Here is a 25,488-nt window from a genome sequence, read left to right as displayed (position 1 = left end):
ATTAATTTTGTTTTTGTTGCGGTGTTTTATTTCTGCTTCATAGCTCTTCATGTTTTCTCCAGATCTCTCTGAGGGTATTTTCTGTGTGTGTGTGTGTGTGTGTGTGTGTGTGTGTTTCCTCATAAATATGAACAGACAGCCACGAATAAACAGACTTTTAAGGAAAGTCTCCAACATGTAATCACAAAGTGTTGACTGGAGAAATGGTGGAGAAGCAGGGAGAGATGGCCTTTTTGTTGGCAAACCTCCAAAATATTAAATCTGTAGGTCTTATCTTCTGTTTTTCTTGGTGCCCCCAGTTCCGGAGACTTCTGTGGTGGAGTCAGGAGGCGATCTGACTTGCTGCTCCTCGTTTTGGGTTCTGCAGTCACTTACACTGAAGCTATCTTTTGTTTTTCTGTGTAGTTACTTATCCCACATCTGCTTTCCTTTGAATTTATTGAAATCTCTTGCTCAGGTTATATAGTTCTGTATCAGCTGGAACTGTTTCATCTGCAAGTTAATAGAAAACCAGAGTTAGAATAGATAGACCAAATAGGGGTTCATTTTTCTCAGTAATAAGAAGTCTGGGGGTCGATGCTTACTGGGCTTGGTTCAGTAGCTCTGTGTTGTCAGGGTCAATGTCTCTGTGATTCTCTCAGCCTTTCCTTCGTGGTCAAAAAAAGGGAAAGTGCAGCTGCACAGAATATCCATAATTAAGGCCTGAAGAAAGCAAGGAGGGATAATGGTTGTGTCGCTTTCCCCGAACTTGCCCAAAAAGACATCTGCGAGTGTTTCATTGCCTTGCATATGGTCATATAAATACTCTTTGCTACAAAGAAGACTGGGAAATTGGTTTGGCATATTGATTCCCTGAACAAAATTAGTGTTCTCTGGGTCAGGAAGAAGGGTAGTAGGTAAGCCATGCATGATGTCTGCTACTTTTTTTTCTATTTTGATGCTATCATTTTAATGCGGTTTCAGGTAAAAGGAGATAAGCATACCACCTTTAATTGTACTGTGAAGATTAAGTGAGAAAATCCACATAAAGCACTTAGCACAGAGCCTGGCACAGAAAGTCGTAAATAAACATTTGCTATGGTTATGGGACCATGATTCTCCGTCTTTGCACTTGTTTCAGTGGCAGTTGGACTGGCCAGGTGGAAATGCCACTAGGCTCTTGGATATATGGGTCAACCCTGCAGAGAACCTGGGCTAGAGAAATAAATTTGGTTGTCATCACTGTTTGGGTAGCGTTTGAAGTTCTGTGCATGGATGGGATTATCCAGGGAGAGCTTTTGTGATGATGGGCAAGCAGGAAGCATGCATCAGAGAATGTAAATCAAGCTTAACCAATGATAAATTGGGATGTCATTACAAATAAACATATTTAGATTGTGGAGAGTGACTATTCTTCTAGCAGCCACATTGTGCCATATATTGTTTAAAATACTGAATTACCCAATAATTAAATCGCCGCTGAGAGAAGTTACAGAAATAGGTGGTAAGGTCAGACCCCATGTGCTGTATTTGTAGTTATATACTTACGGCCTTATTTTTATCCCGTTATTAAAAAAACTTTCTTTACTTACTTAAGAATGCTATGACACCAAAAATCAGAATTAAATTGTCTTCATAAACACAGGTGTGTTTTCTTCCTAAGTTTTTGAACTGTGGAGTTCAGTGGGGACCATTATTTGGAGGTGGTCTGACTGGGACTAGAGCAGCTCTGCTCTCTTCTTGCAAAGGAACCAGCAGCGTCCCAGGACCAGCTACAGATCTCTGTGCTTCTTTCCTCTTCTGTGTTTCATTTTCTCGGAAGCAATGACTGATGGCTTTCTTCTGCAAATTGCACTATATGATTCCAATTGTGGCAGTAAGATCTGCCAACATCTTTTGATGTGTAGAAGCCATTTGAGTCTTTTGTTTTAGAAAACCTATTCCCTCCCACCCCCCAAATTCAACAAAAATATTTTCTATTTCTTGGTACTCATCTTTTGACTAAATCTATCCAAAAATATTTTTCTTTGAAACTAAGTGGTAATTCTGGAAAAAAACAAAAACACAAAACACAAAAAACTAAAAACATTTGCATTTGGAGACATTGAGCCAAATTCTAAAATTAAAATTCCATCTTGATTGGTACATATTTTTAAAACCATATGTCCTGTATCTGTACTCTGCACTTGAAAGCATTGTTGATGGGCTGGAGTGTATACTCTAGACGGTGACCAAACGCTCCCCGATCTGGAGAACCGTGTCCTAGCACAGGGAGTGCTTGAAGGTGGGGAGGGTATTTAGACTGGAGAAAAGAATACTTGAGGGAATCATGATCGTTTACTTCAAGTATTTGGAGGGCTGAAACGTGGGTAAAGATGAATATTCTCTGTTGCTCCAGAGGGTGAGAATTTTGGATACAGCAATGGATGAATTTGTGTATTTCAGTTCACCTTGACAGAGAATTTTCCCATAAAGGCGTCTAGTAAATCTAATGGAATTTTAGCTGTGACTAGGAGCGGTCCCTATAGCCTGGGGCCAGATTTGGCCCACTGCCAGTTTTGTAAATAAAGGGTTATGGGAGCACAGCCACGCCCATCCATTCACCTTTGCTCTGCTGTTGCTTTTGTGTTAATGTGGTAGAGTTAGCAATTGAAAGAGACCAGATGACCACAAAGCCTCAAGTATTTACTATCTGTCCCTTTAGGGAAAGTATCTGCCAGCCTGTGCTTGAGATAGCAGCCAGGTCAGGTCGTGGAAGATCTTATAGGGTGGTAAGTTAGTGGAGGTGACCTCCTAGATCCTGCCCAGCTAAGGTTCTGTGGCTGTCTACAGAGTTGATAATGTACATGAATTTAAAATGTGTTCATAGTTTAAGAGTTAAAAGTAGAATAGGGGTGGATTCACTGAAATCATTCTGTTTATCTCTTCCACAGATATTTAGCATTTGTGTGAGATGGCCAATTTTAACAGCCTTCTGCTCTGAGAAATGCCATTGTTTTGAACTTCTAGTTTAGAGCAGTGGATTGGAATAGATTTTGTAAACAATTAGGTAGTGTCCAATGCAAAGTTATTTAAAAATTTTAAAAATAACGTTTCTCTGGCAGACCATTAGTGGCGTGAATTTCTATGGAATCAGAATTGCTAGTTTTTCCTAACTTTTTCATCAGGTGATCTCAAAGCATTGAACTAACACTTTTATGCCCTATCCATCAGTATTTCTTATATGAGTACATGGGATTGTTAAGGAAATTCCTTTGAATGTTCTGTATGAGTGTGTGTGTGTGTATGTGTGTCTTCCATTCGATATTCTACTGAAATACAGAAGACCTGGACATTTTTTAGGACAAAAATTCATTGAAGAGGTGTAATTTTGGAAAAAATTTTCATGTAACCTTATGATATAAATCATTCCAATGAGAAATTAGAAATTAAAAATATCTATAGTGGAGCTGGAGTTCTCACATCAGGTTTTAGACCTTAAATACTGTCATTTATTTTCCTTTGGAATGTAACATCTTTAGTAAAAATGCTTAAATTCATGGTTTTTGCTTTAAAAGTTGTTATGCCCCAATAATGGGTCTGTGATTAAAGGAGCGAGACTGATATAAAGCGAAGGTCAAGCAAAGCTTTATTTCGCTCCAAGCATCAAGACTAACCAAAGGTTCGGGGCCGCACCTCTCACAAGAGAGGGCGACCCTTCTGTTGCACAGACTAGCTTTTAAGGGCAAAGGCCATGCGGTCGGGCCTGGCCACGCACAGGTGACCAATGAAATTGTAACACACACAGGAAACTCCACAGTGATGCTAGGTGACCAACTGAATTATAATTTACCCAAGTAGACGTTAGAACCAGCCTATTACACCTTGATTAGGATTGGCACCAAAAAGGCCCCCAAAGGGTGGGGGGCCCCTACTCCTTGGTAACCAGGGAGACAGTATGCATCCCCCCCACTGATCGGATGTCTCCACCTGGCCTGACCCACCCTTGTATCTGGGCTTTGTTACCTGGAGCTGGTTTCCGGGACTTGTCTCCAAGTAAATTCCCTAGGGGAAGGGGAGCAGGGACAGTTTCTAAATCGGTCCTTACAAAAGTTTATATTTTAGATATGTGAATTTGGTAAGATAATAATTTAAGAAATGCAGAATGCATTATATATATATAATATATATAATAAATGCATTATATATATAATAAAAATTAATTTTAAAAAAATTAATAGATTTTATTGTTAAGAGAATTTTAGGATTACAGAAAAATTAAGTGCAGAAAGTAGAGTTCCCATCCATCCCCTCACATCTGTCCCCCAACCCCACCCCTCTTTCCTTTATATTATAAAGATCATATATTAGTGTAGCACATTTGTTACAATTGATGAGCCAATATTGATACACTGCTATTAACTAAAGCCCGTAGTTTACATTGGAGTTCCTTCTTTGTGTTGTATATTTTATGGGGTTTTGACAAATTATAATGACACGTATCCACCATTGTAGTATCCTACAGAACAGTTCTGCTCCACCTATTTATTCTTCCCTCCCCCTCCCTAACTCCTGCCAACCAGTCATGTTTTTTACTGTCTCCACAGTTTTACTTTTTCCATAATGTCATGTAATTGGAATCCCATGGTATTCAGCCCTTTCAGATGGGCTTCTTTCGCTTAGAAACGTGCCTGTAAGATTCCTCCATGTCTTTTCCTGGATTGAGAGTTCCTTCCTTCTTTTGGGGGGTGTGTGTGTGTGTATGTGTGTGTGGTCTTGGAATTTATTTCAAAAAACAGATTTTGGTTAGGTGTATATTCAATGTATACATTGAATTTTAAAAGTTACAGAAACAGTGGCATTTTTAAAGCTTTTTTTTAAAAGACTACTTTTTAAGAGAAATTTTAGGTGTATAATAAAATTGAGAAGAAGGCCTAATCATATCCCATATATGCCTTCCCCCACATATGCAGAAATTCCCCAATTATCAGTATCACTCCCAAAAAATGGCACTTTTTTTTTTTTTAAACCAAGGATGAACCTGCATTGACACATTGTAACTACACAAGGTCCACAGTTTACCTTGGGGTTCACTCTTGGTGCTGTACATTTTATGGGTTTGGCTCATTTCCTTTTAGAGCTGAATAGTACTCCACTGTATGGGTATACCACAGTAAGTTTATCCATCTAGTTATTGAAAGACATCTTGGTTATGAGTTAATTACTTTTAGAAATATAAATAAAATAAATACACTTTTAAAATATTTATTGTTATATATTTTAAAGTTAACTTACGTATGAAAATGTGGGCATAAAATATTTTTTAAAAAGATATCTCAATTTTTTAGTAGCTTGAAACCTATTTCAGTGTACCCGCTACACAATAAATGTGTTAATTTTTTTTTTTTTATTTGCAGGTTTACATGGTTGTTCCCAAAATTCAAGTGCTATAGAATCATATGGCCTAAAAGATGTAGGCCTTGCCTGTCTTTCCAAGATCATAGTCTTACACATTTTTACTTATGCGCATAAAACATGTATACATGTTAAAAATACATATGGTATAATCCTGTTATTATAAAAAACCCACAACTATATATGCCCATATGGTTACATTCATCTCCTGATAACTTGCAACGATGGAATCATGCTATACATATTATTCTGCAACTTTTAAGCATTTCGCGGTACTTTGTGGCACTTGTAGTTTGTGGATAGCTTTTCTTAAAATCCGAAGTTTGGTTGACATACAATATTCCGTTAGTTTCTGGTGTACATCGTAGTGATTTGACAAGTCTATACTTATGCCCTGCTCACCACAAGTCTGTCACCATACAACGCTGTTATAGTAACATGGGTATCTTTTCATGGCAGTAAGTGTCCTTTTAAATCCTTGCAGAATATTCCACTGTATGTCAATCATAATTTTTTAAAAAAGATTTTATTTATGTATTTGACAGGCAGAGATCACAAGTAGGCAGAGAGAGAGAGAGAGAGGAGGAAGCAGACTCCCTGCCAAGCAGAGAGCCCGATGCAAGGCTCGATCCCAGGACCCTGGGATCATGACCTGAACCGAAAGCAGAGGCTTAAACCACTGAGCCACCCAGGTGCCCCTGGATCAATCATAATTTAATCATTCATCTACTGTTGGACCTTTGTATTGTTGTAATTTTTTGCTACTATGAATCTTGTTACAGTGAGCATGCATATTTATGTATGCATTTCTTTTTCATTTATTCTGTAATTATTTATTTGGCTTCTTATGTGTCCCAGGGAGTTCCAGGTGTTGGCATTCATCAGTGAGCCAGAGATGATGTTCAATTTCTTGTGTGGGGAGACCCACAATAAATAAACAATAAATAAACTAGATACTTTCAGATAGAAGGGAGTAGTGGTGGTTTTCCGACTTCAGATGGGATGGCCAAGGAAGAGGTTTCCATGGAGGTGACATCCCAGCTGAGAGCTTCATGCTGTAGAGGAGGCTGTCGGTTTGTGATTGAGCCTGGGGGGGTGCGGGGGGTGGGGACAAGCAGCTGTGCACCCGGCAGAGCAGGGCAGTGGGAGCATCTGCCTGGTACAGGCAATGAGGGTGCCTGCATGTAGGGAACCTGAAAATGAGAAAGCCAACTAAAATTGGGTCACTTTTTATTACCACCCTGTGCCAGCAATTCTAACCAATGACATCCTGTTCTCCACTAGGTTCCCCCACTACAGCACTGACATTGTGTGCTTATTCCTATATCCCTGTAGTTTTGAAGTACTGATTCCTAGACATGAGTCAAACAAAGGAATGTGCTTTTTTTTTTTTTTTTAAGATTTTATTTATTTCTTTGACAGACAGAGATCACAAGTAGGCAGAAAGGCAGGCAGAGAGGGGGAAGCAGGCTCCCTGCTGAGCAGAGAGCCCCATGATGCGGGGCTTGATCCCAGGACCCCCCCCCCCCATCATGACCTGAGCAGAGTCTTAACCCACTGAGCCACGCAGGCGCCCCAGGCATGTGCTTTTTAAATGTAAATTGGTAGTTCACTTTCAATTATAAAAATTAAGTATTTTTCAGATAAATACTGAATAAACTAAGGACTCCTGAATGAAAAAGTTTTGTTTTATGTACTTTTGTGAGTAAACAATTGTATAGATTTAAGAAATGGAAATGAAATAGTTATCCATAAACTCACTGTTTAAAAATAAATACAAACAGGGACACCTGGGTGGCTTAGTCGGTTGGGCCACTGCCTTGGGCTCACATGATCCCGGGGTCCTGATATTGGGTCCCGCATTGGGCTCCTTGCTCCGCAGGGAGCCTGCTTCTCTCTCTGCCTGCCACTCTGCCTGCTTGTGCACTCTCTAACTCTCTCTCTGACAAATAAATAAATAAATAAAACCTAATAAATAAATACAAACAAATAAATGCAGATATTATTTTGATTAATAATGGAACTATATTCTGCCGGGATATTAAAGTCAAGATCCTAGTGATTTTAGAAAATAGTCATATTTAGGATCTTACAGGACTTTTTGGCTTATCAGAATTCACATAATATTTTAACCCTGTTAAGGTCCTGTTGGAACAGGCATCTCAGTCAATCATGTGGAGAAGGCATGCCTGCATGGGTAATGGGACTTACTTGCAGAATGGGGCCTCAAAAATTATAATCAGTCAGGTCCCTTATCGGATTGTAACTTTGGGAGATGACTTTTTTTTAAGATTTTATTCATTTATTTGACAGACAGAGATCACAAGTAGGCAGAGAGGGGCGGGGGAAGCAGGCTCCCTGCTGAGCAGAGAGCCCGATGTGGGGCTTAATCCCAAGACCCTGGGATCATGACCTGAGCCGAAGGCAGAGGCTTTAACTCACTGAGCCACCCAGGTGTCCCTGGGAGATGAATTTTAATAGTTAAAATACTCTATCATGATAATGTTTTATCCAGCAGATGTCTAGTATGTGTCTTCCCATGTTCCCCTGCTAGCTGCTGGGGGTACAAAGATGGTTGAATGTACTGTGACAAGTCCAGTCTACTACGGAAATGTGGCTACGGGTTGATTCAGGCCAGGGTGGGGCCTGGAATGGCGTGCGGTGGGTGGGGGTGTGTGTGTGCACTGTGCAAGGGTGCCTCTCCTGCCTTGGGGAGCATTCCAGGCGCTGCCTCTCTTTTGGCCTCTGGTGCCACTGTTCTTTGCACTGACTTTTAGTCCCTCCACCACACCATGCTCTTGCACACTTGGGACTTCTGCAGGGGCTGCTCTGCCAACCTGCAATTTTTACCTCCAAGCCTCCCTGATGATTCCCCACCCACCCTGTTAGACCCTCTCAGCGCAGGCTCTGCTGCTTCACGACGCATACTACAGCTGTTAGGGAGAATTACTTGCTTACTATCCAGCACCTGTACCTGAAGAGAGTGCTTTCAGCTGCTGTAAGTAACAGGAACCCTGATAAACAAGTGGCTCAGACAAATAGGGGTTGGTTCTCCGCAGATGTAAAGGAGGCTGGAGACCAGAGCACGTTGGAGGTAATTGTCTTACTATCTGTGTCAGCTGTTTGTTGTGAAGGATTCTCTTGGTCTTTCCTTATGGTTATAAAATGACTGCCCCTGCTCCTAGCCTCACCCACATTCAAGGCTGAAGGAAGGGACGGCTCTATGGTTTACGTCTTGGAAGCAAACTTTCCCAGAAGCCTGCAGCACACTTTCTTGTTTGTGCTACTGGCCATCCGTACTTGTGACCAGCTTTTCCATCACCTGGTGCGGAAGGTAAGTGCTTTGTGTTCTTTTATGAGATGGTCAGTCTGCTGCAGCCACAGCAGGAGACAACAGCCTGGGAAAAGAGTATTATACTAGAGTTCTTTGAGACGGAGGGGATGGCCTGCCACACGGTCAGGAGGGAGCAAAGGGAAGGTTAGGCCAGAGCCTGTATCAGGGTTTCCAAGGGAAAGGCAAGACAGGGCATGGTGAACAGCTGAGGATTGGGTAGTTTGAAGAATTCCAGAGGGCTTTTGGGTTTTAGTGCCGGGGACCTGGCCCTGGGATGCACGGGTGTGATAGAAGAGGGGTAGGGCTCTGTCTGGATTGTTTTGTTTGCATATTAAAGGTGAACTCAGGGAGGAACTCTGCTACCTGGAAGAATTGGTTAGTCCCCAGGAAAGGCAGTGTCCACTTTCTCCTCCGCCAGCCCGAAGGTTTTTTAAGATGTCCAAACATAATATACAGAAAGTTAAAAAAAATGTGGGTGTACACACACAGACACACACACTACAGTGAGCAGGGATAATTATCATGTGTTGGGTTGGTTCACTGTTCAGCAATTGCCGTCACACCCCTCTAGGCTCCTTCCAGGAAGGAATTGTCTGTCCTGTTCTTCCTTGAATTCTCGGTGCCTAGCGCAGTGCCTGGCATGCTGCATGGTGACGTGTATGTCAGGAAAAGAAGGGAGAATAAGGACATTCCAGGAGAAAGGAATATTTAATACAAAGACATTGAGCTGAAAGAGCCTCCATTGTGTGTTTTGGGGACTAGCGGAAATTGAAGCTAGAAAAGTGGTTTGGGGTTAAACTGTGAGAAGCCTTGAATGTCATGGTAATTTGTCCTTTCCCTGTATTAGCACTGGGGAGTCGCTGGAGAGTGTCCGGCAAGGGAGTGACCATAGGATTTGTGGGTTAGCATAGTAAATGTGTTGGTAGTGTGGTATAGGAACTGGTGGGAGAGCGGTTGGAGTCTGGGAGGCTCATTAACAATATCGACCTGTGGTTTGTTATGGTAGGGTAAGGATCATTTGGGGGATTTGGAGAATGTCATTTTGAGGTCCTCATCTAGAACAGTAATCCTCCACGTATGATCCGAGCCTCATAACATCAACACTCTGTGGCAGTTTGTTAGAAATGGAAATTCAGGGGTACTTGGGTGGCTCAGTGGGTTAAAGCCTCTGCCTTCAGCTCAGGTCATGATCCTGGGGTCCTGGGATGGAGCTCCGCATCCGGCTCTCTGCTCATCGGGGAGCCTGCTTCCTCCTCTCTCTCTGCCTGCCTCTCTGCCTACTTGTCATCTCTCTCTCTCTTTCTCTCTCTCTGTCAAATAAATAAATAAAATCCTTTAAAAAAGAAAAAGAAATGGAAATTCACGCGCTGCCTCTGAATCAGAATCCCCGGGACGGCTCCAGCAGTCTATTGGAACAAGCCCTTCAGCCCTTCAGGTGACTCTCAAACACCTAATGCTACTATGAGCCACTACCTAGAGCCGCAGACACTTGAGGTGAAGAGCTTGAGCATTTGGTCTGATGCAACCAGTCTGCATGGCAGAATCATCTGTGCAGCTTTTTTTTTTTTTAATTGTCAGTGAGGTTGGGCCCCACATTGGAGCAATTAAATAAAAATCTCTGGGGGTGGAACCAGACACTAGTCCATCTCTGTTGCTCCCTGAGGATTCCAGTGTGCAGTCAGGGCTGAGAACTAAACTTGCAGAACCCCTACTGATGAGAAAACTCAGGGCTGGAAATCCTCTTGCTCAAGGTCATAAAACAAGGTGAGAGTGATTTTCTTTCCTCTTTTCTTCCCCCTTCTCTTCCCCCTTTTCTTCCCCTCCCTTCTTTCTTTCTAGAGCTCAAGAGTGGGTGGGGAGAGCAGAAGGAAAGGAAGGAGAGAATCTTAAGTAGACTCCGCATGCCTGGATCTTTTGAGGTCATGGTGGGAGCCAAAATCAGACATTCAGGTGCTTAACCAACTGAGCCACCCAGATGCCCCCAGAGTCCATTTTTAAAACTGTCTTCTCTGTGCGGTGATGAACACTATTTCCACTTTTTAATTAATTGCTTTTAGGAGACTGGTTTTTAAATCTGTCACAGTGACAAGGCTGCCAAGTTATTGGGAAAAAAAGGTTACAGACAGGTTTATATAAAAAAAAATTACTTTCTCCTCTTAGCTAACATTACCTCACACTTGAGGAAATTACTCTTTTTATAAAGGTATTGTAAAAATATCTTTTCAACATCAGTGAAAAGTAGTGTATAGATACTGGTAAATAGTGCTTTGTCATTCGTGTGTTCAAGTAATGAGAACCCGTTTGCAAACTCTAGGTGGAGCTCTTTGGTTTATATGTATATTGTTCTATTTATAATTTTGAGAGTCTTTGTTTCAGAAAAGGTGTTGGGATTCTTCTTAAAAAGACATTAAAAAATTCGTAAGTATTGGGCGCCTGGGTGGCTCAGTGGGTTAAGCCGCTGCCTTCGGCTCAGGTCATGATCTCGGGGTCCTGGGATCAAGTCCCACATAGGGCTCTCTGCTCAGAAGGGAGCCTGCTTCCCTCTCTCTCTCTCTCTGCCTGCCTCTCTATCTACTTGTGATCTGTCTCTGTCAAATAAATGTTTAAAAAAAAAAATTCGTAAGTATTACATTTCTCAATTCTCCTTTTCTTGTTTTAGAGCCATACTGATAAATGCTTACACTTTTGTTTCATTGCTTGCCCAAAGAATCCAAATCCAGAGCTCAGAGTCATTTTCAAATCCATCTTAAATCTGTATTGTTATCTGTAGTATTTAATGAATGGGATGTTTTCCATGGTTTTTGTTTCTGATGATTCTGTGTTGAAATAGAATTGACGTAAGGTGGGATTCCTTTTGTTGGTGGAGAAAGACTTTGTGGCGAACAGAGCTGTTGCTATAGTAACTTCTTCAGCTGTTTTTACCCCATTGTGTACAAAGGCGTGTTAACAACTACCTTCCTGTAACAAAAAGGAAATATTTTTGCTGCCACTTCTTTTCTCTTACCTGTTAACTAGCTCAGTATTCTCCCATCTGCTGGAAGTACGCTTGAAGCAAAATTTCCAGAATAGGCAGCGTGTTATTTTGGGATGGTGCAACCTAATGGTTGCGGTTTCTGGACCAGCAGCATCGCCACGGGCATTACCTGGAAGTTTGTTAGAAACGCCTGTTCTTTGCTCCCACCTAAGACCTACCGAACCAGAAACCCTGTGGGTAGTGAGCAACCTATGTGAGCCACTGGTATAAGCTATTTTGAAAAGATGAGAAAATTCCATACTCATTGATGCCTCCTTCCAAAAACTCCTGTACAATCAGCTGTGCTCATTTAAGGTTCTCAAGTGCTTTTAAAATCACTTTGGGATTTTGTTAAAAGGCAGAATTCTTTTTTTTTTTTTTTTACTTTAATTTTTTTTCCCTTTTTATTAATTTTTTCAGCGTAACAGTATTCATTCTTTTTGCACAACACCCAGTGCTCCATGCAAAACGTGCCCTCCCCATCACCCACCACCTGTTCCCCCAACCTCCCACCCCTGACCCTTCAAAGCCCTCAGGTTGTTTTTCAGAGTCCATAGTCTCTTATGGTTCGCCTCCCCTCCCCAATGTCCATAGCCCGCTCCCCCTTTCCCAATCCCACCTCCCCCTAGCAACCCCCAGTTTGTTTTGTGAGATTAAGAGTCATTTATGGTTTGTCTCCCTCCCAATCCCATCTTGTTTCATTTATTCTTCTCCTATCCCCCCACCCCCCCATGTTGCTTCTCCATGTCCTCATATCAGGGAGATCATATGATAGTTGTCTTTCTCCGATTGACTTATTTCACTAAGCATGATACGCTCTAGTTCCATCCACGTCGTCGCAAATGGCAAGATTTCATTTCTTTTGATGGCTGCATAGTATTCCATTGTGTATATATACCACATCTTCTTGATCCATTCATCTGTTGATGGACATCTAGGTTCTTTCCATAGTCTGGCTATTGTAGACATTGCTGCTATAAACATTCGGGTACACGTGCCCCTTCGGATCACTATGTTTGTATCTTTAGGGTAAATACCCAGTAGTGCAATTGCTGGGTCATAGGGTAGTTCTATTTTCAACATTTTGAGGAACCTCCATGCTGTTTTCCAGAGTGGTTGCACCAGCTTGCATTCCCACCAACAGTGGAGGAGGGTTCCCCTTTCTCCACATCCTCTCCAGCATCTGTCATTTCCTGACTTGTTAATTTTAGCCATTCTGACTGGTGTGAGGTGATATCTCATTGTGGTTTTGATTTGTATTTCCCTGATGCCGAGTGACGTGGAGCACTTTTTCATGTGTCTGTTGGCCATCTGGATGTCTTCTTTGCAGAAATGTCTGTTCATGTCCTCTGCCCATTTCTTGATTGGATTGTTTGTTCTTTGGGTGTTGAGTTTGCTAAGTTCCTTATAGATTTTGGATACTAGCCCTTTATCTGATATGTCGTTTGCAAATATCTTCTCCCATTCTGTCAGTTGTCTTTTGGTTTTGTTAACTGTTTCCTTTGCTGTGCAAAAGCTTTTGATCTTGATGAAATCCCAATAGTTCATTTTCGCCCTTGCTTCCCTTGCCTTTGCCGTTGTTCCTAGGAAGATGTTGCTGCGGCTGAGGTCGAAGAGGTTGCTGCCTGCGTTCTCCTCAAGGATTTTGATGGATTCCTTTCTCACATTGAGGTCCTTCATCCATTTGGAGTCTATTTTCGTGTGTGGTGTAAGGAAGTGGTCCAATTTCATTTTTCTGCATGTGGCTGTCCAATTTTCCCAGCACCATTTATTGAAGAGGCTGTCTTTTTTCCATTGGACATTCTTTCCTGCTTTGTCGAAGATGAGTTGACCATAGAGTTGAGGGTCGATTTCTGGGCTCTCTATTCTGTTCCACTGGTCTATGTGTCTGTTTTTGTGCCAGTACCATGCTGTCTTGATGATGACAGCTTTGTAATAGAGCTTGAAGTCCGGAATTGTGATGCCACCAACTTTGGCTTTGTTCTTCAATATTCCTTTGGCTATTCGAGGTCTTTTCTGGTTCCATATAAATTTTAGGATTATTTGTTCCATTTCTTTGAAAAAAATGGATGGTATTTTGATAGGGATTGCATTAAATGTGTAGATTGCTTTAGGTAGCATAGACATTTTCACAATATTTATTCTTCCAATCCAGGAGCATGGAACATTTTTCCATTTTTTTGTGTCTTCCTCAATTTCTTTCATGAGTACTTTATAATTTTCTGTGTATAGATTCTTAGTCTCTTTGGTTAGGTTTATTCCTAGGTATCTTATAGTTTTGGGTACAATTGTGAATGGGATTGACTCCTTAATTTCTCTTTCTTCAGTCTTGTTGTTGGTGTACAGAAATGCAACTGATTTCTGTGCATTGATTTTATATCCTGACACTTTACTGAATTCCTGTACAAGTTCTAGCAGTTTTGGAGTGGAGTCTTTTGGGTTTTCCACATATAGTATCATATCATCTGCGAAGAGTGATAGTTTGACTTCTTCTTTACCAATTTGGATGCCTTTAATTTCTTTTTGTTGTCTGATTGCTGAGGCTAGGACTTCTAATACTATGTTGAATAGCAGTGGTGATAATGGACATCCCTGCCGTGTTCCTGACCTTAATGGAAAAGCTTTCAGTTTTTCTCCATTGAGAATGATATTTGCGGTGGGTTTTTCATAGATGGCTTTGATAATATTGAGGTATGTGCCCTCTATCCCTACACTTTGAAGAGTTTTGATCAGGAAGGGATGCTGTACTTTGTCAAATGCTTTTTCAGCATCTATTGAGAGTATCATATGGTTCTTGTTCTTTCTTTTATTAATGTGTTCTATCACATTGATTGATTTGCGGATGTTGAACCAACCCTGCAGAAAAGGCAGAATTCTTACCGAATAAGTTTGAGGTAGAGCCTGTGACTCTGTATTTCTAACAAGCTCCCAACTGATGTGTGTTTTTCTTGTCCATGGATTAAATTTTGAGTAGGGAGAACATTGACCGGGATATTGACTATACTCATGCCCACATATGGGAGTCATCTATGATTTATCAAGATCCACTTTTGGTTTAGTATGCCTAAAGTCATTGTATTTTCCCTTATCTGTCACAGTGTGAAGAAGGTATTTCTAGAATATGACACTGTCTTGTCTAAAGTGACTCACCCTTGTTAAATGCTACAAGAGGGTATTAATTGCCAGAATCTGTCTTTGAGACCCTCTATGCTAAACAATAAGCATGCTGTGGATTGCAGTATTTTTTAATTGAGGAAACTCGTTCATTCATGGCATGATAAAGCTAGGGAGACAATTCGGAAGTTTGGTGTTTGTAGGCAAAATAATCTCAACCAAAGAGAAGTGGTTTACAAGTGTTGGGAATCACTCATCGCTCCATACTTACTGAGCCCCTGGCATGCAAACCATTGCACCGGGCACTTAAGAAAAAAAAATTTAAAAAGCTAAAGTCCTTGACCTTGGAGATGACAATCTACCTGAGGCAATAAAACCTATACATGTGGGACGCCTGGGTGGCTCAGTTGGTTAAGCAGCTGCCTTCAGCTCAGGTCATGATCCCAGCGTCCTGGGATCGAGTCCCACATCGGGTTCCTTGCTCAGCAGGGAGCCTGCTTCTCCCTCTGCCTCTGCCTGCCACTCTGTCTGCCTGTGCTCAGGCGCTCTCTCTCTCAATCTCTCTGACAAATAAATAAAATCTTTAAAAAAAAAAAACAATAAAAACCCCTATACATGTATAAGCTAATTACCAATATAGGGAACATTCTGTCAAATGGTAAAGAAGTGTGGTTGAACCTCAAAGACCAAAGGATAGCTATTGGCTGAGGAGGTTAAAAGTGGGGAATCTGGGCTCCCGGGGTGGGTAGCATTGGCATATTTAGAAGAGAATGAAAGAAGGGGATTCCATAAAACACAAGGTGGCATGGGCCAAGGTGTGGCTTCCAGGAGTGAATCTTTGGTGTACATGGGGGCAGAGGAATAGTTCAGACCACAGAGGTTAGACTTCTTGCTTTGGGGACATTATGAAGGGGAGCTAGAGCCTGATTGGTACGGATTTAACTGCCAGGCTTCTGAGTTTTGCCTTAAATTCTTGTGTGCCGAGGAGCTATTGAAGAAGGCTTTGGTGGGGGGGCAGGGTGTGCGTGAATGACCCAGTCATGAGAACTTAGAAAAAGTCATTAAGGAAATGTGCAGGAAGAATTGAAATGGCAAAGAATGAAGGCAGAAACACTTTGGATTTCATTGGGTGGCCTTGGCAGTAGGCCTGAGAGAACACTGCAGGAAATATGAGGAAGAGATTTGGCAAAGGAGCAATCTAAGCCAAAAATACAAGTGGGTTAAAAAGTTAAGATAAATTAATTTAAGTGGCAACTAGGGGCATTGGGCCCCTATGTCTATCCTTTTGAGGTCCTCCTTTTGGCAAACAACCTTATCTCCCATGTAACCATCTTGAAGACACGGTGTAGACTAGGTGGGTTAAGTAATACTGCCTTTCTAAATGGTTTGAGATTTATAGCTTATTACACTCAAATTTATCTTGGGGGTTTTATATCTCCTTTTTTGGTGCTCTGCCTTACTTTGTGCTATCAGGAGTATGTTTTTGCATACTGCCAGTTACAAATTCCCAAGATGTTAGGTTGTACTTTGAAAGCAATCATATTAAAATTTTAAATCTAGAAGGATCCTGAGAAGTGATCTAGTAGGACACACGCATTCTCTGTCTTTCCTGGTCTTCTCTCTCTTGCACTTTAGAGACAGCAGAAGTCCTTTAGAACTTGAGGCAGAAGGAAATTGCACTTGAAAATAATCACCAAGCTCTGTCCCTGATAAGATGCTTTCCAAAGCTGTGTCTGATCTGATCACAGGTGCTTCAGGCTGGGGTGGGGGGTGTCTGTCTTGGTAAGAGTAGAGCACTCTGAAGCAGAGTTTCAAAGAGTCTCCCTCCCTCTTCTACCCCAGGGGAAAACCTGTGCACTTGGACTGGGATCTTCTGGCAGGAAATCTAGGTGGCTCCTTATTGACAATTAATGGACATTTGCAGATTAGCTCTCCAAAATCCCTGGAACCCTTATAAGGGTTTTGAGTCAGTGAAGAAGATACAGTGCCTTACTACACCAAAACACGCTAGTGTGAACTCTAAATTTGCTGCTGTGCGTTTTAGCTCCGACAGTCACATAGCAAAACGGGAGCTTTAATCAGCGGTGCCTCGGTGCCTCGTTTGTTTTTTGTTTGTTTGTTTATTTTTTAATGTGGGTGCAGTCTCAGTTATCAACCTCAGTTAGCCAAGGAGACTCAAGGGTATTTTCTCTATGCTTCCAACAATTCCATTTGTTGTAGCCATCACGAAAGCTACAAGGCAGTCCTTAGGTCCCTTCCTCATTACTACATCTTTTGTCTTTCTGCTTCCAGCTTTCGCTGAACATAAAAAATATATCCAATATTATCACCACTCCTTTCACCAATCCTTGTTATATTTAGTTAAAATGTTTTTGGGTCTTGATTCAGGGGTCCAGCACCTCCATTATTTCTCCCAGCTCATCAACTGGGAAATTTGACAAAGCTATTTCTATATCATTGTCCAAGTAATTAATGACCATATTGAACAGGACAAGGCCCAGTAACATGATTGAGAAACTTCTCTTTCATGCATTTAGACAAATATGTAACAACGTAATATGCAGTTATTTTGAACATTAGATTATAAATATTTTCAAATGAATAGGAAGTGAGGGAATAGCATAATGAACACCTACGTCTAGATTTTGTAATTCTAAGGTCTTTCTATATTTCTGTCAGAAATATAGATACTAATTTTTTTTTTTCTTGATTTGGATAAACCAGCTTGAAAGATACTTGAGGGACTATTGGGGGACATTTGAATATGGCCTGGGAACTAAAGAACATTAAGAAACTGATGTTAAATTTGTTAGTTGTGATATTACCATCATGATTATATAGGAAAGGGCTTTGTTTTTCAGAGCTATATAGTGGAGTATTTGAAGTATATGTGTTATGATGTCTGTAACTTTATTTGCAATGCTTCAGACTGTCATGAGGAAGTCTGTGGGGGAGAGTGGTGTTGGGGATACCTAAAGAGAGGGTAATGGCTAATGGTCTGTTGTCATTCTGTACGGATATGCTTGTTTTGAGTCTGGAATATTTTGCTAAGTTCTTAATAACAAGCCAATTTTTAAAAAAGGTTTATTTATTTTAGAAAGAGAGAGTGTGTGTGGGAGGTGGGATAGGCAGAAGAAGAGAGCATCTTGAGCAGACTCTGCACTGAGCTTGGAGCTCAGTGGGATCAGTTTCGTGACCCTGAGATCACAACCTGAGTCGAAACCAAGAGTCGGACACTTACCCGACTGTGAGGCCTGGGTGCCCCACAAGCTAATTTAAAAAAATTTACCATATTATATGCAAACCAGAAACTCTTCTCCTGGTTCCTTTACCATCCCAGGGCCTCGCACCATCCCATCTCCCACTCCTAGTGTTACTGTAATTTAGAATAAGGTGTTTCTATATTTTGGTATGGACCTCTCAAAATGTGTACCTTGCTGCTGGCTCTATGCCAACAGACATGCCCCAGACAAAACCACTGTGTCAAATCTGCTACATCAAAATATTCAATAAAGGAAAAAGGCAACATGAATGGTGAATTAGGGGCCATAAAAAGTAATGGGATATTACCAAAGGAAGCATTAATAATATAACTTTACACACATTACTAGGATAATATTTAGACAGGTGTAATAGAATCAAGTATTATATATCTGCAGTTATTTAAAAATATATATGGTAATTGTTGGGGCGCCTGGGTGGCTCAGTGGGTTAAAGCCTCTGCCTTCGGCTCAGGTCATGATCCCAGGGTTCTGGGATCGAGCCCCGCATCAGGCTCTCTGCTCTGTGGACAGCCTGCTTCCTCCTCTCTCTCTCTGCCTGCCTCTCTGCCTACTTGTGATCTCTGTCTGTCAAATAAATAAATAAAATCTTTTAAAAAATATATATATATGGTAATTGTTGAATTAAAGTAAGAAATTCCATTTAATAAAGAACTGTGAAAATGAATATAAAACCTCTCTTGGGAAATGTAACATGGATAATAAGACATCAGTACTAGAGAATATGATTATTATAGATAATACATTAGTTGTAGTATGGGTGTATTTATAACCATTAGAAATAAAAGTTTAAGTATTGGAGTTTTCTGGAGAACTAGGGATGACAAAGGCAAAATTTGTATTGCATGAATTCAATTAAATAGCATATAAAGTGGGCAACCAAGGTGAAACACTGGTAAGATGAGCCAGAGCTTTATTTTTGGCACAGTTTCCATCCCTTTAAACCTGGTGGGATTTGTAAAACTTAATTTTGTTTTGTTGCCAAAAGAGCCAATTAGGGATGTTAGAGGTGGTGTGGTGGTGTTGGTTTTTTGTTTTTTTGTTTTTTTCCCTACACATTTTCGATGCTCTTCTTTGTAAACTACTAAAGTGTATTATATTCATCCATTTACCTCACACCCCCCCAAGTTGAAGCTCTTTTATAGATGTTAACCTTTTCTGGACAACTTCAGTCTGTAATTTCAGCAATGACTGTTCCTGGGCCAATTAACATGTGTAGCGTCATTTGTGCTAACGCCAAATGGTCACTGTGTTCTTGAGTTCTTGAGTCCTTCTATGGTATTCTTCTTGACTTGTTGGGTCTGCCTGGCTTTTATTAGTTTCTGTAAAATAGTGGTCATGCCCACGAGAGCCTTTCCCTTCTCTCTCCAACCTTCCATTTCTTTCTCTTTCTCTCTCTTCTTTTTCTTATTTATTTGACAGAGTGTGATCAAGCATGCATACAAGCAGGGGGAGAGGCAGGCAGAGGGAGAGAGAGAAGCAGGCTCCCTGCTGAGTAGGGGGCCTGATGGGGGGCTCCATCCCAGGACCCCAGGATCATGACCTGAGTTGAAGGCAGACATTTAACCCACTGAACAAACCATCCAGGTGCCACCCCTGCCCCTCCCTCCAGTCTTCCACTTCTAAAATACGGGCATCACTGACCTAAACAAACACATACTTTTATCTGGCCCTTATATGAGAAAAATTACTAGAAGAATTCAACCTCTAGGATTTTGACTTCAAACTAGCTGTAGTCTACCAGCTATATCTTTGTTACTCTAGACATTTTTTTTTTTTAAGATTTTATTTATTTATTTGACAGAGAGAGATCACAACTAGGCAGAGAGGCAGGCAGAGAGAGAGGAGGAAGCAGGCTCCCTGCGGAGCAGAGAGCCTGATGCGGGGCTCGATCCCAGGACCCTGAGATCATGACCTGAGCCGAAGGCAGCGTCTTAATCCACTGAGCCACCCAGGCGCCCCTCTAGACATTTTTTTAAAAAGATTTTATTTATTCATCTGACTGAGAGGGAGAGATCACAAGTAGGCAGAGCAGCAGGTGGGGGTGGGGACGTGGGGACGCAGGCTCCCTGCTGAGCAGAGAGCCCGATGTGGGGCTCCATCCCAGGACCCTGAGATCATGACCTGCGCAGAAGGCAGAGGCTTTAACCCACTGAGCCACTCAGGTGCCCCACTCTAGACATTCTTGACAAACAGCTCATAGGAAAGGCCCACAAAAATTAATAGTTTTTTCCCACCTAAGGAAAACTCTGCCTTGTGTGTTTTTAAGTTAATTTTGTTTTGTTTTTAAAGATTTTATTTGACAGACAGATATCACAAGTAGACAGAGAGTCAGGCCCAGAGAGAGGGAGAAGAAGGCTCCCTGCTGAGCAGAGAGCCCGATGCAGGGCTCCATCCCAGGACCCTGGGATCATGACCAGAACCAAAGGCAGAGGCCCCAACCCACTGAGCCACCCAGGCGCCCCAGTTTTGTTTTTTATTTTTAAAAATGACCTTATCTTATTTATTTATTATTATTATTTTTTTAATATTTTATTTATTTGACAGAGAGAAATCACAACTAGGCAGAGAGGCAGGCAGAGAGAGAGGAGGAAGCAGGCTCCCCACAGAGCAGAGAGCCTGATGTGGGGCTCGATCCCAGGACCCCGGGATTATGACCTGAGCCGAAGGCAGAGGCTTTAACCCACTGAGCTACCCAGGCGCCCCAAAATGACCTTATTTTAAAAGTGAAATAGTGCTAAAAGTAACAAACAGTAGCCTCCCCTCTCCAAACCATCCCATCCTGCTCCTCAGCAATAGTTTTAATGATTTCTTTGGGTGTTCCTTTGAATTTCTAAATAATATCCTTCAAGTATACTTAGTATAAAGTACATATATCTCTTTTGACTTTCTATTATGCTAGATGAATCTGTTGACGTTTTATTATGCTAGATGAGGATGTAACTCTGTTACACTGCTTATACCACACTTAGCTTTCCTCATCCCCCTAGTGTGTCTGTATCTGACATTGGGTTATATGAATTAGCAGTCAGTTTTTATATTCTGAGATCTCAGTGTTACTGTTAGGTGATTAGTCTGTTCTCCAAGTATATACTTAAGAGCCCTTGGGAGGCCATCCTTGCAGGTGCCTGTAACTTGCCTCCATTCTCCTTTTCTCTCTTTCTCTCTCCCTTCCTTCCTTCCTTCCTTGATTTATTTATTTTAGAGAGAGAGTGTGACCAAGTGAGAGTGTGGCGGGGGAGGGGGCAGAGGGAGAGGGAGAATCTCAAGCAGACTCCACACTGAGCCTGGAGCCCATTGTGGGCTCCATCTCCTGACCCTGAGATCATGATCTGAGCTGAAATAAAGAGTTGCTCAACTGACTGAGACACCTAGGCACCCCTTTTCCTTTTTAAAGTCTGGGAGGGGGTACAACTGTTCTTCATTCTCCTAAGAAGCCTCAGGAAGGAATCTGGCTCCAGTTTTTTTCTCCTTTTTATAATTTGGTGACACTTAATGGTATTTTATTGTCCATTGTATGCAATTGGGAAACTTTGACCCCCGGATCCAATTATATTTTATTAAAAACACTAAAAAAATTTTTATTCTAGAGAGGGAGAGAGCAAGAGAGCACACACAAGTGTGGGGGGGAGGGTAGGAGTAGTGGAGAGAGAATCTGAAGCAGACTCCATGCTGAGGGCAGAGACCAACATGGGACTTGATCTCAGGATCCCGAAATCATGAGCTGAAATCAAGAGTCACATGCCTCACTGACTGAGCCGCCTAGGTGCCCCCAAAACACTTTCGGTCATAGACCAGACATAACCTCTTTGATGGTTGGAAGCCTATTCACATCTCTCCCTAGACTTTGAAAATTCTTGAGAGCAGGGATTCTGAATAGGGGATTTGGGAAGGGCAGTTTAGGATTTGGATAAGCCACAGAAGGGAGGGTATGACTTTTATATTCTCTTGACTTTATCTAAAGCTCCTGAACTCCTGGAATGGCACATAGTTTCGCAGTCATGGTCAACCTCTGACTGCTGCTCTTCCTGTAGCTGGTTAGTGAGGGGAGCGTAATGGTTGCATGAGGCGGAGTATGCTGGCTTTTGAAGCTTATGGGCAGATCTTGTATTCCCAAGGTTTCCTGCTGGCTTTCCTTCATGTCTGCTCTGTACCAACCCCAAACAGGGACCCTTTCAGTACCACAAAACTACCTAAAAGAACTATAAGACACAGGAGCTCAATTTTTAGTCATAAGTGTCCTCGCACTGAAGATAGCAATTAGACTAGGAAATACTGGGACGCCTGGGTGGCTCAGTTGGTTGGGCAGCTGCTTTGGCTCAGGTCATGGCTCTGGGCTCCCGGGGTCGAGCCCTGCATCAGGCTCCCAGCTGCACAGGGAGTTTGCTTCTCTCTGACCTTCTCCCCTCTCATGTTCTCTCGTACTCTCTCTCTCTCAAATAAATAAATGAAATCTAAAACAAAAAGGAAATACTGTAGAAGGATGAGTTAATTGTTTCCTGTCTCTTGAGAGTTTTCATTTCCGATGACTGAATTTACAAAAAAATAAGTAACTTTAGCTGCCAGGAATTTTTCTTTGCATAAGTTGAGCAGACTCTCTTGGTGTCACTTGTGGTTATGTAAGAATTGCAATGTGTTAGTGGTTGCTAGTAATTACCCTGCTGGAGAGCAACAGTGTAGTTTCTTTGTTTGTGAAGGTCAGTTTTCATGCGTTAGGAGAATTATAAACAAAATTAACAGGGGGACTTAATTTTATTTCATGTAAGAGATTTCTTCACCCCTTAAGTTAGTGATTCTAAAAATCTGAATTGGAAAATTTAATAATAGACTAAGTAGATCTAAGCTTCTTTGGAATTTAGACTTGTCAATTCTATTTTTGGTTTCTTAGGAAACAAGTTAAAAACAGCTTTTTAGGCCTTAATACATTTCTAATTACATTTCTCCTCTTTTGAGAAGCTTGTTTTTCTTTAAAAAGTTGTTGAGTTCTTTGTACTAACAGGTTTTAAAAATTTATATTTCCTCCAACCGTACTTTTTAAAAATACATGCGAAGGGATAACACAAAAGTCCTGTTTAAGTAAGGCTTTTCACACTGATGTTGTTGAATATGATCATGTGCTTTTATTTGTAAACGCATTTGTAGCAACTGCAGTGATGGGCTGAGTTAAATTTCTTTCATCTCCTCAAATCCGTGACACCAGACAGCGTGTATAACCCTTGATGGTGAATGGGTGTGGAGATGGTCAGTTTCCGCTCCTGGCCTAGGAACAGTGAGCTGGAGGGGGAGGGGGGGGAGTGGTGAGGAACTGCGCTGCAGTCAGCCCTCCGCTCACTGTCTGTAGTTGGTAGCTCGTGGACCTGGAACATTGCAAGGCTTCCATAGTACCTTGACTGATGTCCACTAAGTTGCTCACTTCATTTCCAAACACTTGGAGATGAAAAGTGGAAGGAAAAGGATAATTTTCAGTTGAGTTGCTGTCTCTTTTGGGAGTGTGAATGGAGGGAAATGGTCTGCCTCTCTGCCATTGTGACTCTGTGTCTTTGACATTGGCCAAGTGGTGGTCACTAATGGTTCTTCAGCTGCTCTCATCAAGTTCCAGGTAGATTGTTAATGTCCCTGACAATCTCTAGAGGCATGACGAGTACATTCACTTTTTTATCACCTTCTCCCCGTTGGCTGTGCACCTGCTCTGTTGGTCATCTTCTTTGTCCCCCAATACTGCAAGCTTGGAGGGTCCCCATCTTCACTAGGTTATCCCCTTGTCGTTCAGTGCTCCATTCAAGCACCCCTCCTCAGAGAGATTTGTGGGATACTCTAAGTAGGCCTGGTGTCACTCTCTGTCACCCTAGCCTTACTTTCACCATAACACTACTGCCATTGGGTATTTCTGTGTTTTTCTCTACCTCCTTCCAGAATCTTAGCTCCATGAGAATTGAATCTGTATTTGGGCTGGGTCAATGGTATATCCCCATCATCAAGGGAAGGGATTCAGCCTTTTTTTTTTTTTTTTTTCTGTGAAGAACCAGATAACATGTATCTTAAGGCTTCATGGGCCAAATAGTCTCTGTCACAACTACTCAGCTTTTTTCTCATAGCTCAAAAGCAGCCATGCATGATAGGTAAACAAATGAATGAAGTTGTATTCCGATAAGGCTTTATTGGCAGTGAAATCTGAATTTCATGTAATTTTTATGTGTCACAATTATGTCTTTTTTCTTAACCTTTTTTTTTTTTAAGTTTATTTATTTATTTATTTGACAGACAGAGATCACAGGTAGGCAGAGAGGCAGACATAGGGAAGGGGAAGCAGGCTCCCTTCTGAGCAGAAGGCCTGATGCAGGGCTCCATCCCAGGACCCTGGGATCATGACCTGAGCTGAAGGCAGAGGCATAACCCACTGAGCCACCCAGGCGCCCCTTAACCTTTTTTTATTGGGATAGCTTTATGTACTTATTTTTAACATATGCTCTAATAAAATAGCCAAAATAAGCACTTGGTTTCTAATATAATACATATTTTTAAATTCTAGTATAGTTAACATATGCTGTTATATTAGTTTCTGATGTACAATATAGTTATTCAACAATTCTGTACATTCCTCCGTTCTCATCATGAAAGGTATACTTTTAATCCCCATCACCTATTTCATCTAATCCCCCCCTCACCTCCCCTCAGGAATGATCATTTTGTTCTTTGTAGTCAAGAGTCTGTTTATTGGCTTATCTCTTTTTTTTTTCCCTTTGTTCATTTGCTTGATTTCTTAAATTCCACATAGAAGTCCAATCACATAGTATTTCTTTCTCTGATAGCATTAGAACCATCCTCTTTGTTAGAAATGGCAAGATTTCATTCTTTTATATGCCTGAGTAATAGTCTGTTACAAATGTGTGTGTGTATCATATCACCTCTTTGTTCATCTATCAATGGGTACTTGGGCTGCTTTCATAATTTGGCTTTTGTAAATAATGCTGTAGCCTTAACCTTTTTAATTTGTGAAGAACATTCTTTTTTTTGTAATAATTTATTTATTTATTTGACAGAGAGAGGTCACAAGTAGGCAGAGAGGCAGGCAGAGAGAGAGAGGGAGAAACAGGCTCCCCACTGAGCAGAGAGCCCGATGCGGGGCTCGATCCCAGGACCCTGAGATCATGACCTGAGCCAGAGGCAGAGACTTAAACCACTGAGCCACCCAGGCGCCCCTGTGAAGACCATTCTTACTTGTGGTCTAGATACAAACAGATGGAAGGTCAGATCTTGTCCTCAAACTGTAGTTTCCTGACCCCCGATGAAGAACATTGGTTAGCCAACACTTATTACAGTTTATTATAATGAATGAATTAGAATTAGTAAAGTAGAATGAAAGGGAGGAATTT

General features: G+C 41.5%; 1 protein-coding gene across 3 annotated transcripts in view; it reads left to right on the top strand.

Moving 5' to 3' along the window:
• ACYP2 (acylphosphatase 2) overlaps nt 1-25,488 on the top strand; it is a 182,611-nt gene that overhangs the window by 24,655 nt on the left and 132,468 nt on the right. The window contains exons 4-5 of one of the 3 annotated variants that reach the window (XM_045979981.1): nt 10,052-10,142; nt 11,084-11,123. The exons of the other annotated variants lie outside the window; for them this stretch is intronic. Coding sequence (XP_045835937.1) covers nt 10,052-10,142; nt 11,084-11,107 — 115 coding nt within the window. The 3' untranslated portion in view covers nt 11,108-11,123. Of the gene's footprint in view, nt 1-10,051; nt 10,143-11,083; nt 11,124-25,488 lie in introns of those variants that run through there. 3 annotated transcript variants of the gene reach the window in all.

Source organism: Meles meles, chromosome 15, assembly GCF_922984935.1.
Source record: "Meles meles chromosome 15, mMelMel3.1 paternal haplotype, whole genome shotgun sequence".
Classification (NCBI taxonomy): domain Eukaryota; kingdom Metazoa; phylum Chordata; class Mammalia; order Carnivora; family Mustelidae; genus Meles; species Meles meles.
This window is presented reverse-complemented; position numbering and strand designations above follow the sequence as displayed.